At 38.4% G+C, this 15,261-nt stretch overlaps 1 protein-coding gene across 1 annotated transcript in view; it reads right to left on the bottom strand.

Annotated features, from left to right (window-relative positions):
- Positions 1 to 15,261, bottom strand: part of lrp2b (low density lipoprotein receptor-related protein 2b) — a 52,351-nt gene that overhangs the window by 17,421 nt on the left and 19,669 nt on the right. Inside the window, exons 32-52 of the mRNA XM_077625769.1 lie at positions 14,491 to 14,657; positions 14,278 to 14,421; positions 14,060 to 14,169; positions 12,819 to 12,996; positions 12,533 to 12,746; positions 11,439 to 11,675; positions 11,171 to 11,362; positions 9,562 to 10,034; positions 8,359 to 8,806; positions 7,497 to 7,662; positions 7,272 to 7,430; positions 6,919 to 7,208; positions 5,650 to 5,853; positions 5,331 to 5,573; positions 3,956 to 4,081; positions 3,770 to 3,889; positions 3,565 to 3,696; positions 2,406 to 2,607; positions 2,045 to 2,340; positions 660 to 1,173; positions 427 to 582 (exon numbers count right to left, since the gene is read on the bottom strand). Of these exons, the coding sequence (XP_077481895.1) occupies positions 427 to 582; positions 660 to 1,173; positions 2,045 to 2,340; positions 2,406 to 2,607; positions 3,565 to 3,696; positions 3,770 to 3,889; positions 3,956 to 4,081; positions 5,331 to 5,573; positions 5,650 to 5,853; positions 6,919 to 7,208; positions 7,272 to 7,430; positions 7,497 to 7,662; positions 8,359 to 8,806; positions 9,562 to 10,034; positions 11,171 to 11,362; positions 11,439 to 11,675; positions 12,533 to 12,746; positions 12,819 to 12,996; positions 14,060 to 14,169; positions 14,278 to 14,421; positions 14,491 to 14,657 (4,771 nt within the window). The remainder of the gene's footprint in view (positions 1 to 426; positions 583 to 659; positions 1,174 to 2,044; positions 2,341 to 2,405; positions 2,608 to 3,564; positions 3,697 to 3,769; positions 3,890 to 3,955; positions 4,082 to 5,330; positions 5,574 to 5,649; positions 5,854 to 6,918; positions 7,209 to 7,271; positions 7,431 to 7,496; positions 7,663 to 8,358; positions 8,807 to 9,561; positions 10,035 to 11,170; positions 11,363 to 11,438; positions 11,676 to 12,532; positions 12,747 to 12,818; positions 12,997 to 14,059; positions 14,170 to 14,277; positions 14,422 to 14,490; positions 14,658 to 15,261) is intronic.

The following is a 15,261-nucleotide window of genomic DNA, read 5'->3' as shown; positions in this document are numbered from 1 at the left end:
TGGTAGAACGGACGTTTGGTAGAACGGACGTTTGGTCGACCGGACGTTTGGTCGACTGGACGTTTGGTCGACCGGACGTTTGGTCGAACGGACGTTTGGTCGCCAGGTTTGCTCGCTGTCAAATTATGACAGAGTTTACTGTTGATATTTTGATATTAGATATTAAACTCTCTCTCTCTCTCTCTCATGATTATAATTTTGAAAGCTGGTTTCAACAGTAAGAACCGGGCGACCAAACGTCCGTTCTACCAGACGTCCGTTCTACCAGACGTCCGTTCTACCAGACGTCCGTTCTACCAGATATCCGGTCGACCAAACGTCCGGTCGACCAAACGTCGGGTCGACCAAACGTCCGGGGACCAAACGTCCGGGGACCAAACGTCTTTCGACGAAACGTCCGAGTAACGGTGGAATCATTCTTGCTACCCGTATTTGGGGTTGACAGCCACCGCTCTCGGTCGGGTGATGATGTAAGTGACGTTTCCTTCCGTGAAGTGGCCGCTGATCAGCTTCTTCTGGTAGTGCCCATCTAACTCCATCACATGAATGGAGCCAAAGAAACTATCTACCCAGTACATCTTCCTGTAGATTTAAAGCAAATCAGTATTAGACCAAATTTGGCCAATCAGAGAGTTGACGAAAGACAAGCTCTTACGCACCGGCCCACCCAGTCGAGCGCCATTCCGTCCAAGCCAAAGACGCCGTCCAGCAGAACCTCCCTGCCGAAACCGTTGAAACGCATCCTCTCCATCTTCCCCAATCCAGCGTCGAACCAGTAAAGCCACTTCTCGGAATAGTCGTAATCCAACGCCACCGCGTTGGAGAGACCCTGCAGCACGATGCTCAGCCTGGACCCATCCGTGGTCAAGTTGCGGATGTAGTAGCGATTGGTGTACAGCAGGTACGGCTCCACGCCACTGTTCTGGCGGCAGCCGCGCCCGTCGGGTTCCCGAAGGTATCCCGGGGCGCATTTGCAATGGTAGGAGCCGACGGTGTTGTCGCAGATCTGACTGCAGACGGACGGCGTGCTGAGACACTCGTCCACGTCCTCGCAGGCTTTGCCGTCGGGCATGAGCTGGAAGCCGGGGTTGCAGGAGCAGTAGTAACCGGTGACAGTGTCCGTGCACTGCTGGGCGCAATGGTGGAGTGCCGGGTTCAGGCACTCATTGATTCCTGTATAAATTGAAAGACCGAGCTTTGGTTAGTGCTGTGTGTCATGACGATATGCTATTGCTGCTTTTCTGTCTTTTTCTAGGTTTTTACCTAGGTCTACAATGTCTTGTGTGTCTTGTGTCTGTCTTGCTACTGCAACCAAGAAATTTCCCAAATACGGGATGAAATCAAGCTCCAACCCAGGGGTGTCAGACTCGGGTTGGTTCGCGGGCCACGTTAACGTCAACTCGATTTCATGTGGGCAGGACCATTTTAGATAAATTTAGATAGACTTTTTATAATTGGATTAAAAGAACTGGATTAAAAGCCCTGAATGTTCAGTTTTTTATAGATCTAAAACAATGTTTATTTTATCTTTTTTAAAATATATTTTTAGATTTTACCAAATGATTTTTGAACTAAAAACACAGAAAAAATTGATTAAAAAATACAATTATTGATTTAAAAGGGGGAAAATCAGGAAATTTAATATGATCCTAAAACAGAAAGTCGGCACTCATAATTTACTTTCCCGGGCCACACAAAATGATGCGGCGGGCCAGATTTGGCCCTCGGGCCGCCACTTTGACACATGTGCTCTGACCTAACCTACATATAAAACTTCGCATATTGAAATGTTACATCTCTATTGTCATTATTGCCATGAGTACACTTGTTCCTGCATTGGGCATTTTGACAAGCAAAAGTGAGCTTAATGTGAGATAACTTGATAAAGACATTATGCTAATTTAGTAGAGCAGGGTTAAAAGTCAAAACCGCCCACAAGTATTAGTGGAGAATGAGATTATTTATATTTGGGCCAAACAATTGATGTTACAATTCACACTTTTTTAACAAATAACCAAACCTCTCAGCTTTCTCGTTTTCTTACCGCAGCCTTTTTCGTCACTGTTGTCCTGGCAGTCCTTCACCCCATTGCACACGTTCTTCATATCGATGCATTCTCCCGACTTGCACAAGTACTGGTGAGGCGCGCACGTGGGTTGCGGTGTCACGCAAAGGCCGTCCGCTTCGTCCGACCCATCGAGGCAATCGGTCTCGCCGTCACAAACGTAAGTGGAGGAAATGCAGGCCCCGTTGCTGCAGGTGAACTGAGAGCTGCCGCACGTGCCGTAAGTACAGCCCAGTTCGTCACTGCCGTCGCCGCAGTCGTTGACGCGGTCGCAGCTGTAGGAGGTGACGAACATTTCACGGATTGTTCTCGTTAGGTCGGGCGACGGTGTTTTACTCACTGAAAAGGAAGATAGATGCAAAGACCGTTGTTGCATTTAAACTCATCCATGTGGCAGGTCCGATTTGGGCAGTTGTGGAGCTCGTCGGCGGCGTCGGCACAGTCTTTGTCGCCATCACAAACGTCATTGAGGGAAATGCAGCGCGGGTGACCCGGCAACCAGGTCGGACAGGTGAATTGGTTAGGGCTGCATGTACGCTGGCCTGTGGGGAATAACAGCACACGACAACAGGTCACAACTAACTAACATTACATACCTCATGTTGGTCTATATTCTCTTTTTTGAGCTTTGTATCTCATTGGCTGTCATTGACGGTGATAGACGTCCAATCCATTTATTTAAAAAAAAATGTACATGCACGCAAAAGTAGTTAGTAATGTCAATTTTCATTTTGCCTTACTAAATATGTCCTCCTTCATTTTTCTTTTTTTAAAATATTTAAAGTATTTTTGATGAATAAAGAAAAAATGCTTATTTTATAATGTTTAAATTTAAATATTATAAAAAGCAAAAAAATTAAATGAACATGAACACATTCTTAAAGTATTATTTAAATGATATATTTTAGTTTCGAACAACTGGTTTTTTAAAATCAAATATGTCCTCATTCATTTTTTTTAAAAAAATATTTAAAGTATTTTTAATGAATAAAGAAAAAAATGCTTACCTATTTTATAATGTTTAAATTTAAATATTATAAAATGCAACAAAAATATAAAATGAACATGATATTACCATTCTTAAAGTATTATTTAAATGATATATTTTAGTTTCGAACAACTGATAAAATATAGATTTTTAAAATGAATTCTTATAATTTAATTTCTTCTTCCTTCCTGTTATTTTGCTTTTGCTTTTAATCTGTGCTTTGTTTATCTCTTTGTATTTTGTTCCTTTTCCGGATTTAAAGTGTCCTTATGATAAAATGTATTACTTATTTACTTTTTAAATTTAAAAAAACAACCTTAAAAACAAATTTCTGGAATAAAATCAGTGAATATAAATATGAATTCACAAGTTGGCTAATTACAAGAATGATAAAAAAAAATAATTTGTGGCGGTGCTAGTGTAAATCAACCAAATCAAACCTAAAAAATAATAATAATAATAATAAATGACCATCTATTGCCGTGAATGGCATTTAACAGGTTAAACTGACCACACTGCAGCTCAGGAGCCTCGTCACTGTCATCCCAGCAGTCATTGTTGCCGTCACACACAAAAGACGAAGGGATGCAGTTTCCATTTGTACACGTAAACTGGCCCATCTCGCAAGTTTGGACTTGATGCTCTGGAAAAGAATAGCATGAATCTAAAATTGCCAAGTCCTTTTTTAATTTAGGTTTCTGGTAAAAGGAACTTACCGCAGGAGGGCGGTTCGTCCGTTCCGTCATTGCAGTCCTTGTAGTTATCGCACACCCAAGAATCAGGAATGCATTTACCACTGTCACACTGGAATTTGTTCGGAGGACACGTGCGACCGGCTGTCAAAAACAAAAATAAAGCTTGAGTCCAAGGTAACACATTTCTCAGGTCGAGCAAAAGTTTACCGCAGAAGAGCGGATTCTCATCGCTGTTGTCGCCGCAGTTGTTGTATCCGTCGCACAGGTTGTCGGGGTAGATGCAGATGTTGGTGTTGTTGCATTTCACCTTGCCCGTGGGACACTGCCTGTCAGCTGGGGGGGTCGACATGTTCATGTATTAGTGTAGTCTAAGGCTGACGCCTAATAAACAATCACTGGCCGGCATTGAAGATGACAGACGTTCAGTTTGTTTTGAATTATTTCGTCTTCATCATTATGAAATGAGCTGGAACTCGATAAGGTTCCTTGCATAATTACACAGTGAATTGAATCTATTCCCATTAAGGACAGCCAAAATGTTAACAGTGTAAATATTCTCCCCTTAAAAACGTTGAATTTTATAATTTCTCGCGTATAAGCCGCCCCCTTGATTCACAATTTTCACCTCCATATCATGGTTTTAATAGGGAGTACAAATGTGTTACTTTGACGGGAAAATCTTAAGAAAAATCATCACACGGGGTCTTTCTGAGAGACTGTATGAATCAAAAGCACGTTATTAGGGTCAATATCATGAGGAATTCATTCATCCAGTAATGGGTGTTTTCTTACTGCAAAACAGAAAATAACCAACAAATAGTAAATGTTACTTTGCATTGTAAATGTCTACTTTTTACTTACATTAAACAGACTTAAAAATACATTTGAAATAGAGTAATCTTGGTTAAAAAAAGTAAATATTCTCTTTAAATATATGTATATTTTTCAAATGTTCATTTATTGCTTAATTAGTGTTAGTAAGTAAATTTGCCCAAAAATTATAAGGTTTAACGTGTTTTTTTGCTTTTTATATGTAATGATTTTTTTATCATAACAGTAAATATTATAAATAATAATAACAAATAATATATAATAATAACAAATCATATCTTAATAATAAATATTATTAAATATTATATTATCTCATTTGTTTACTAAAAATGTAAATATCCTTGGCTTCTATAATATAAACATGAAAAAACGTCATCTATATACGAACCGATTACACGACTGATAAAAAAAAAAAAGAACAAAAAGATAAACAATCTATGATTGGTCTATTTTCAAAAAAAATTGTAGCCACATGGTTTAACATGTTTTTTGCTTTTTTATATGTAATGATTTGTTTATCATAACAGTAAATATTATAAATAATAAATAATAATAATACATATTATCTTAATAATAAATATTATTAAATATTATCTTATCTCATTTGTTTATTAAAAATAAATATCCTTGGCTTCTATAATATAAACGTGAAAAAACGTCATCTATATATGAACCGATTACACGACTGATCCAAAAAATTTTCAAAATCTTTTGTGGCCACAGAAGGCCCACATCTCAAGAAATGACTCACGGCAGTTGATTTCATCCGAGGTGGCGTTGTCGCGGCAGTCGTTGAAGCCGTCGCAAATGAAGGCAGCACTGATGCAGCGGCCATTGTTACAGGTGAACTCCGAATCCGGGTTGCAGGTGGGGAAGGGGCAGCCGCGCTCGTCGCTGTTGTCGCCGCAGTCGTCGGTGTAGTCGCAGGCGTAGCTGAGCGGGACGCAGCGACCGTTGTCGCAGGTGAACTGCGTGCCCGAGCAAGTGTGGAAGGCTTGCAAACATCAAATGAGTACATTTAATACAAGAAAGAACCCGCTCTTAACCCGCTCAAAGTCGGCATCGCTCACCGCACACTCTCTCCAACTCATCCGAGTCGTCCTTGCAGTCGTCGTAGCCGTCGCACTTCCAGGTTTGGGGGATGCAATTGGCGTTCAGACAGGTGAACTGATTGGGCTGGCAGCGCTTTCCATTGTCCTGGATGCAATCCTTGCCGTTATTGGCCAGGTACCACTTGCCTTCGTGGGGGCACTGGCACTCTGGTCCTGTTGGCCCTGGAGGAGAATTCACGTTATGTTAGGTTTTTCAAGGTTTGTTATCAGTGCACTATTCAGACCAATCGTGGTTAAAAGACACATTGTATATAGATCTTGCTCTTCGCTCTCAGGGGCCTCGTAAATGTAATATTTATTGCAATCATAGAAACAGATTTTTGACATCCTTAACTCATCTTCTGCCATTGACAGCAATGGACGTCCTGTCTTTTTTTGACTGGGAGGCTTGGCAGCGACCATTCACATATTTCATATCATCTATTGTTGTCAATGGCAGGCAATTACTCTCAGCTAATCAAAATTAATACAGTGCAATTATTGTGTAAAATCAAAACAATCATCCACTGTCATCCTCTCACAGTCAAAATGCATTGGGCGTCAAAAATAAGTGAATTGTTCAAAGCTGCTGGAAAAAAAGGGAAAATGAAATTATGAATGGCATTTTTTTAAATCTAATTATGTAATAATTTTGCGAGGGCATAATAAAATTCTAAAATAATATCCAATTATGCTATTTATTAGTATTAAATTGCTCTCTTATGCACAAATCTACAAATAAATATAGTCAATCGAGGTGTAAAAATGAAAAAAAAAAGGGCAAATGGAATCATCAAAAAATCATTACTGCAGGTTGTCATTTTATATTAAAACATCAAATAATGCTCATTTGTGTAATTTATGCATCATATATGTGGAAGGGCGGCATGGATGCAAATCGGACTTAGTCTCGGTCTTTGTTTTGATCTTGATTTCGACTTGGTCTCGGTCTTGTAACCCTTCAACGTCAAATGGATTAGATGTCTACAGTGATAAACTCGTTTTAAATTCACGACTAAAGGATGAAAAGAGCCACACAATTGGAAGTCTATCATCATCAATGGCACTGAAAGAGTTCATCTCAGTGATTCCTTATTTTTAGAAAGTCTTGGTCAGGCGTCAGTGGTGGTTTGAAACAAAAGAATACAGTTCCCCCTTTAATTTAAACATAGTAGTTGTTTTCATAATAAATACAAACAGTCCATTTAAATGAGCGGACTGCGATTGTAATCAAAAGATTGAGATTACCAGGTACACAGACGTGACTGCACCCTCCGTTGAACTGCAAGCAGGAACTGGAGCAACTCTCTTGCTTGGACGAAGCATAGACGTGAATATCATTGGGTCGGTACTGATAATCCTGACCCAAGACTACCACGTCAGAACCGTCTTCTTTTCCTGCCCTAAAAATTCCTCTTTCTGACCAGTCGGTCCAGAACATGTCCTGCTTAAAGACCGTCATGGCAAAGGGGTACTGGACTCCCAGTAAGATCACTTGCCTGTTTGCCCCTGTTAAGGAGGACCGTTCGATTTTATCTCTGACGAAAGAAAGAAAAAAAAGTTACAAGTTGTTTTTGTAGTCAATGGTAAAGTTAACATACTGTGAAGCATCAGCCCAGTACAACATCCTCTCCTCAAAGTCAATCGCCAGACCATTGGGTGTGGTCAAGCTGCTGTTAATGATGGCAATTCGGAAGTTCCCACCCAGAGTGGCTCGCTCAATCTTAGCGGGGTTCGCCCAGTCGGTCCAGTACAAGTAACTGGACAGAGGATAAATCTTGTTAATTAATCTCGTGAGATTTGCTGCTAAAATGGTAGTTTCTTACCCATAGCAAGGATCCACGACGATAGCTCTGGGACGGTTTGCACGGGCGATGATTGTGCGGTTGATTCCCTCCAAGCCCATGGACTGCACATTTTTATCATAGTAGTCGGTGAAGTAGACACGTTTGTTGACCCAGTCGTACGCCAAGCCTTCGGGATTGTCCAAATCTGACAGGGGAATTGGGTCAAAAAGTGAGATGACGTGAGGTTTGGTTAAAAAGACTTTACACTGGAATAGGGTGAACACAAATAATTATTTGGACAGTCCACTAATCACAGAATATTTTTATGATGAGTCAATTACTCTGATTTTTTTTTACCGATTATTTTCAGAAATCAGAGAATGTTATATGTATATAATGTAATATATACATTTTTTATTTTTAAAGTAATATTAGAAATCTAAAAAAATATTGCTTCAATAGAGCATATAGTACATCTATTTTTAAGTAACTACTTTTCCAATGTTCAATCGGCTTTAACGTTGTCATTGGCATGTAATCAATTTTGGATTGGACATCTATTGCTGTCAATGGCATTGAAACATCCTTCAACGCCAACCATCCCAGTTAAAACAGTTTTGACAGCTATGAATATCAATGTCAGTGAATGAGTTAATAATCGATTAGTGGTTAATTAGTCGACTGATTGTAGCAGCAATCCAGTTCAAATGGATAGGACGTCTATTGCTGTCAATGGCATTGAAACATCATTCAACGCCAACCATCCCAGTTTAAACACTTTTGACACCTATGAATATCAATGTCAGCGAATGAGTTCGTAATCGATTAGTGGTTAATTAGTCGACTGATTGTAGCAGCACTACACCACACATGAAAACAGTGTCCTCTGTGTTTAACTCACCTGAAGCAATGATGGTTGGTGAGCTACCGACAGATGTGGTGGTGATGTAACCAATGACGCTTTTTCGTAAACCCTTGTATTGGGTGAAGAAAACCCGCCTCTCTTTATAGTCAAAATCCAATCCTTTCAAGTTATAGCCCAGTTGAAACGGAGGGAAAGGGGTGCTGTGATCCTGCGGGTCCAGCCTCATGCTGTTTAGTGTGTAGTCCGTGGTGAAAATGAGAAAATCGTCTTGGCCGTAGCCACACGTGACGCCGTTATTGAGGAGAGAGCCGTGAGCGCAGGCGCATTTTGGCTGGTCCTGGTTTGGAATGGCGAAACAGAGTTGCTGGCAGCGGCCGTTGTCCTCGTGGCAGGGGTTGAAGCCCACCTGGTGGGCCGCTAAAGGCTGGACGTGGGGGTCGAAGATGAGTACATCCGAGACGCCGACCAGGTTGTCCCTGATGACCTAAAGACAGCATACGTGTGTTAAGTATTTTGTTGTTTTCACGGCAATGTACTTGAAAAATATATAATTTTTTGCATTTTTGTTTTATTTGAATTTCAATTTTTAAGATAGTGAAAAAGTGTATTTGTTTAAGCTTTTTTGTTATTACAAGCTAATAAGAAATTTCAAAATAGGAAAATATTTACATTTTTATATATTTGTGAGTGTATATATACACAAATTAAATATTAAAAATACAATTTAAGTTAGATTTGGGAAAACTATAGAATAAAATCAAATATATAAAATAATTACATATTTAGAGAATATTTTTAGGGGCATTTTAATGAGCAAAAAGTTACAACCTTCAAATGTACTTGAAAAATATATAATTTTTTGCATTTTGGTTTTATTTGAAATTCAATTTTAAAGATAAAGTGTAAGTATCTATTTTTTAAGCTTTTTTGTTATTACAAACTAATTAGAAATTTCAAAATAGGAGGAGAATATTTACATTTTTATACATTTGTGTGTATACATACACAAATTAAATATTAAAAATAAAATTTAAGTTACATTTGGGAAAACTATAGAATAAAACCAAATATTTAAAAGAATTACATAATTAGAGAATATTTTTAGGGGCATTTTAATTAGCAAAAACTTACAATCTTCAATCGCTGCTAGCAATCTCCGGTTCAAATAATTTAACGTCTACTGCCACCAATAGCAGCCAATGAGTTCTATTCAACTTCGGACCCTGGTTGATCTCTCACCTCTGACTGGTTAAGGTTGCCTGGTTCTTTACTGGCCTGAAAGAGCTTGCCAAGTTTTTTATCCACCCACAGCATGATGTTTCCAAGTATTGCGACCCCCGTAGGAGCCGGATAGCGACTTCCGAAGCGGATAATCTCCCTCTGTGAGCCGTCCGCATACATACGAGAGATCATGTCCAGACTGTCATCCGTCCAATAGAGGAAATCGTTGGTGTAATCGACAGTGAGGCCGCGAGGAGTTATCAGACTCTCAGAAGCCAGCACGGTGCGGTTTGTGCCATCCAGCAAGGCACGCTCGATCTTGGGCGTCTGGCCCGAGTCGCTCCAGAAAAGGTAACGTTGTTTGGGGTTGACGGCCAGGTCGCGGGGTCTGTCGTTAATGGACTTAAAGAGGATCAGTCGGTACGAGGTGTTGATGGCCTGCACTTCCAGGAAGGTTTCGCTTTCAAAGACGTTGGTGAAGTACAGGTTGTCTGTGGAGTTAAGTAAAGAAAAAAGAGATGAAATAGAGCAGGGGTGTCAGACTCGGGTTGGTTCGCGGGCCGCTTTAATGTCAACTTGATTTCACGTGGGCCGGACCATTTTAGATATAATATTTAGATTTTTTGTAAATAAATGGATTAAAAGAACTGGATTAAAAGCCCTGAATATTCAGTTTATTATAGATCTAAAACAATGTTTATTTGAGCTTTTTTTTTAAAATATTTTTAGATTTGACAAAATGATTTTTGAACTAAAAACACAGAAAAAATTGATTAAAAAATTACAATTATTGATTAAAAGGGGGAATATCAGGAAATTTAATATACATCTATACTCTTCGTTTTAATTTGATCCTAAAACAGAAAGTCAGCACTCATGATTTACTTTCCCGGGCCACACAAAATGATGCGGCGGGCCAGATTTGGCCCCCGGGCCGCCACTTTGACGCGAGAAATAGAGTATAATGAAACATATACTGACAACTAATCAGTCGTTTGAGTTCTCTTTTTTCAGTTTCTTCACTCATCTAGTGTTAACAGTAAACGACAACAGTAAATAAAATTTGTTTTAAAATTGGTTCTATTCATTTTTTTAAGCGACAAAACAGTAAATATGTTTTTGTGTACTCTTTTTAAACTTAAATTTTAACAATACATGTTGAAGAAAAAAAACATTCTCTTTTTATCCATTAAGTGGTTTTCATTTTCCCTTTACAAAAAATCAACTAATCATAATATAATTTAAATTGTAATCTTTTTTTCCAAAATGAAAATTCAGTTTGCAACATTTTTAAATGAAAAAATACATTTCACAAATAAAAATTCATCTTCACTCCTTTTTAGATTTAATTTAGAGAAAAGGAAGACTATAAATATTCTCTTTACCTGTTATATTTGTTTTAACATATCTAATTATTTTTCAATTATAGAAAACTAAATATTCCCTGATTTCTGTAATGTAAACAACAACAAAAAACAATTTATATAAGTACGAACCAATTATCTAACTAGTGAATGTAAAAATAATCAGCAACTAATCAAGCTATTTATTTGTGATACCCCAGGTTAACAAATATCTCAATATACAAATATCTTATTCCTAAATACAAGAAAATGATATTTCTTACTGGCAACCCAGTCCACTGCAATGCCGTGGATGCCTCCTCTGCCAATTCCAGTTGAGACCACTTTTTGAACGTTAGATCCATCTGTTTTGCTTCTGTAGATGCCTTTATAGGAGGTTGAGGTGGTGTTGTCAATCCAGTAGATGTAGCCAGACTCTACGTGGAGGCCTAAACCCTCCTTAGCACTGAAAGAAGCTGGAAAATAAAATAAAATAAAAATCACAAAAGCATCTTAAGCAAAACCACATTGAAACCCATGAAGTCAACCCACGTCCCCCGATGGGCGCCATGGCCTCCGAATGGTCCGAGCTATTGATGTGGAAGCCGCGGATGTACTTGGGCGTGGAGACCACGGCGAAGGATTCAAACTCCTCGCAACGCCTGCCATCCGGAGATGGGTGGAAGCCAGTGGTGCAGGCGCAGGTCCTTTTGTTGTTGGGTTTGGGTAGACACAGGTGAGGACAGTCTCCGTTGTTGGCGCTGCAAGCATTTGAGCTCCCCGCTGATTCTTAAAAAGACAGACAAGACCCTTTATCATGTTGATCACAGGGGGAAAAATTGTGTATAACTCATTTGCTGCCATTGAATATTGTAATATTGCATTCTTATTTTCCTGTACTTTCCTCAATCATTTTTTATTTCATTCATTTTATGTACCAGTTATCGTCACAAGGGTTGCAGGGGGTGCTGGCTCTTATCCCAGCCAACTATGGGGAGTAGGCGAGGGACACCCTGAATTGGTTGCCAGCCAATCGGAGGGCACACGAAGATAGACAACCAAGTGTTCAATCCTCCTACTCTGCATGTTTTTGGGATGTGGGAGGAATTGAATTGAATTGAAACCGGAGCACCCAAAGAAAAGCCACGTAGTGAACATGCAAACTCCACAAAAGGAAGGTTGGAACCAATGTTCCCTCTAATTTTTCGTTTGTCTGGGCAGAAAGACAACCTCCCTGAGCACACTGAGTACCGGTGTGAGCAACATCATCATTGCTCGCTATGGGCACATACATACATTATTTAGTAATAATAAAATGTAATGATTAATATCTATGAATGGGGCGGCCCGGTGGATGAGTGGTTCGCGCGTCGGCCTCACAGGTAAAAAATAAAAAATAAAAAAATTGGGATTTTATTTTGTGCGCTCCATATTATTTGCTATGCGCAGAGAAGACGAGACTAGTGCGCAATTGCGCACGCACGCAGCTTAGAGGGAACATTGGTTAGAACCCATCTCCATTGTTCAATTTAAACTCAGGCAACAATGAGTTCAATGGATTTATTGCCTGTTGCTTTAAGAATTTAAGATTTTCATCACTTGCACTTCAGCATTTCTAAAACGTCATAAAGTAGAAATCCACCTACGGTCTCTGGCGTGCACTTTGATGGAACGCAGTTGGGCCAAACCACTCCTCATCATAACCATGTTGGCGCCCGTGTCTTTGTCCACCCTCTCGATGACCTCGTAGTCAACATCCGTGTAATAGAGATGGCTCTGGTAAATGGCCAATCCGCACGGGCTGGACAGGCCACTGACTACTGTTACTCGGCTCGCTCCATCCATTGTGCCACTCTCAATCTATAAAGAATATAATAAGGGATGTTAGAACAAAAATATAGAAATCAAAAAGTTTGCATCATATTGACATACCACTCCTGAGCCCGACACAGCCCAGTAAAGCTTCCTGGTTGAAATATCGGCAGCTATGTAGCCGACATTTGCCAGGTTTCCCGTGTAGAGGTTGGTCAGATTGCTCCCATCCATGTCAGCACTGGCAATTTTGGAAGGCACCCCACTGTCTGACCCAGAGTCAGTCCAGAATAGTTTCCTGTAGCACAATGACAATTTCGACCAGTGGTTTTATCCGCATTGTTACATTAAGAATCATCTCACTGAAAAACAATCATTAATTGTCAAATGAGTCGAATAATCTTAATAGTAGTCATTATCATTGGAGATAATCTCAGAATTGCCCAAAGACACTTTTCCCTATTAACTCAATAGTGCCACATTATTCACAGAGTATGTTATAATTAGGAAAACTTTAATTAAAAGCATGTATATTGTTTTTTTAAGTGCCATTGACAGATACAGATAGATTAATAAAAGATTGACAAAAGAAACGATAAATATTCCTTAGTTTTGTACTGTTTTAATTCCAACCCTTTTCTTATTTTACTTATAAAACAAAAGGGAAAACCAGTAAATATTGTCTTAATCATCTTTTCCAAATTGTATTTCTTTTTTATTAATCTTTTAATTGATTATATTTTGAAATGATTTATAGGTTTAATATTAAATTATATATTTTGAAATAAAAAACAAATGTAATATTAAATTATATATTTTGAAATAAAAAACAAATGTAATATTAAATTATATATTTTGAAATAAAAAACTAATGTAATATTAACTTATGTATTTCGACCTAAAAAACAAATGTAATATTAAATTAAATATTTCGACATAAAAAACAAATGTAATATTAAATTATATATTTTGAAATAAAAAACAAATGTAATATTATATAATATATTTTGACATAAAAAACAAATGTAATATTAAATTATACATTTTGAAATAAAAACAAATGTAAAACATTACAGTAAATATTCCTTTCTACTTTTTAAATGTATAAAAAAATCATTTTTTTTTTTTAATATATATTTAGCAAAAGTAAAATATGAAGACTAAAAATAGTCATTTAAAAATATTGTCCCGGATTTCTGCAATATAAACACTAAATAATCAGATTTATTGATTTTACGATCTTGTTCATTGACTAATTGCAAAGATACATATTTTTTAATCACTCAGCTATCAAAGTAATCCTTAATCGCAGCCTTGGTTACATTTATTAAAAGAATAGTATTATACAACAGGTGCCTTACCCTCTGGCTGGATCTACAGTAATTCCAACAGGATTTCCTACTCCTTCTGGTTTCCCGGTAGATGTAATGAGTGTTTTCCGATAATACTGACTTCCATCAACGCGTACGACCTGAAGCAAGGATTTGGCTTTTAAGTGATCATATATCACAAAAGGTACAATAAAAAATGGAAAATATCCAAATGTGTGCACAATAGCCACAACAATGAGTGCAATCACCTCTATGGATTTAGCAGTGGGGTTATTATAGTACATTATTCGGCTCATCCAATCGAAAGCCAGCCCCGACGGTGAGCCCATGAGAGCGGCCGGAGCAAACTGAGACCTGTTGGTGCCATTGGTGTGCACCCGCCATATCGAGCCCTGTCAAAACCGAGGAAATATGGAACAAATTGCAATTTACGGTCATTTTTTTCCAGATTGGGTACTCACAGTGGATTGAACCCAGTAGACAAACTCCTCGCGGTCGTCAAAGTCGATATCCCGCCCCTGATGGATGCCCGACACAGATGCCATTGCGTTTTCGGAGGTGTCGGCCGGGTCCAAAGGGATTCCGAAAATCACGGAATCTCTTACAACCATTAAGAAGGGTTTTTTCTCTGTAAATGAGCCCACAGGGGGATTCTTAGAACACTGTGAAATGATGTTGTGCGAAAATATCGCTATTACGATATGAGCCATTTTATATCACAAAATGCCAGCATATAATCATTTTTTTAACTTATTTAAAATTTTATTTGTTGAAGAATCATACAACAATTATGATGGCTTTTCCTTCAGCCAATTTAGTTTTGGATTGACATTACAGTGACCTGCCGAAACTTTAAATGTATCAAGAATTGCTGCAACCTAGAAGGCACAGTAGCATAGTACATATTTTGCTCAAATGTAATGATATCTAGTAATTATCAACTAATACCTGTTACTATTGATTTTGACTTTTAAAACTGTTGTTTATGACGTTTAGAGTAATATCTTTAATAATAAATGGAACAAATTGTGTTGTCTGTGCTCTGTGTAGATATTTGCAATTGTCTTGCATGGATTACTCACCTACGTTTGTAAGGGAAGGTAACAATTGAGTGGAGATTGGCCAATTGGTGGTACTAATATAATGTCAGCGCAAATTGTGCGCCATTTCTTGGTTAAAATATACGTACATTGCAGGAACAGGTCTATATATGGCGATGGTGTAAGATATGT

This window comes from Stigmatopora argus, chromosome 18, assembly GCF_051989625.1.
Source record: "Stigmatopora argus isolate UIUO_Sarg chromosome 18, RoL_Sarg_1.0, whole genome shotgun sequence".
Classification (NCBI taxonomy): domain Eukaryota; kingdom Metazoa; phylum Chordata; class Actinopteri; order Syngnathiformes; family Syngnathidae; genus Stigmatopora; species Stigmatopora argus.
The sequence above is the reverse complement of the archived record's forward strand: the minus strand, read 5'-3'. Positions and strand labels throughout refer to the sequence as shown.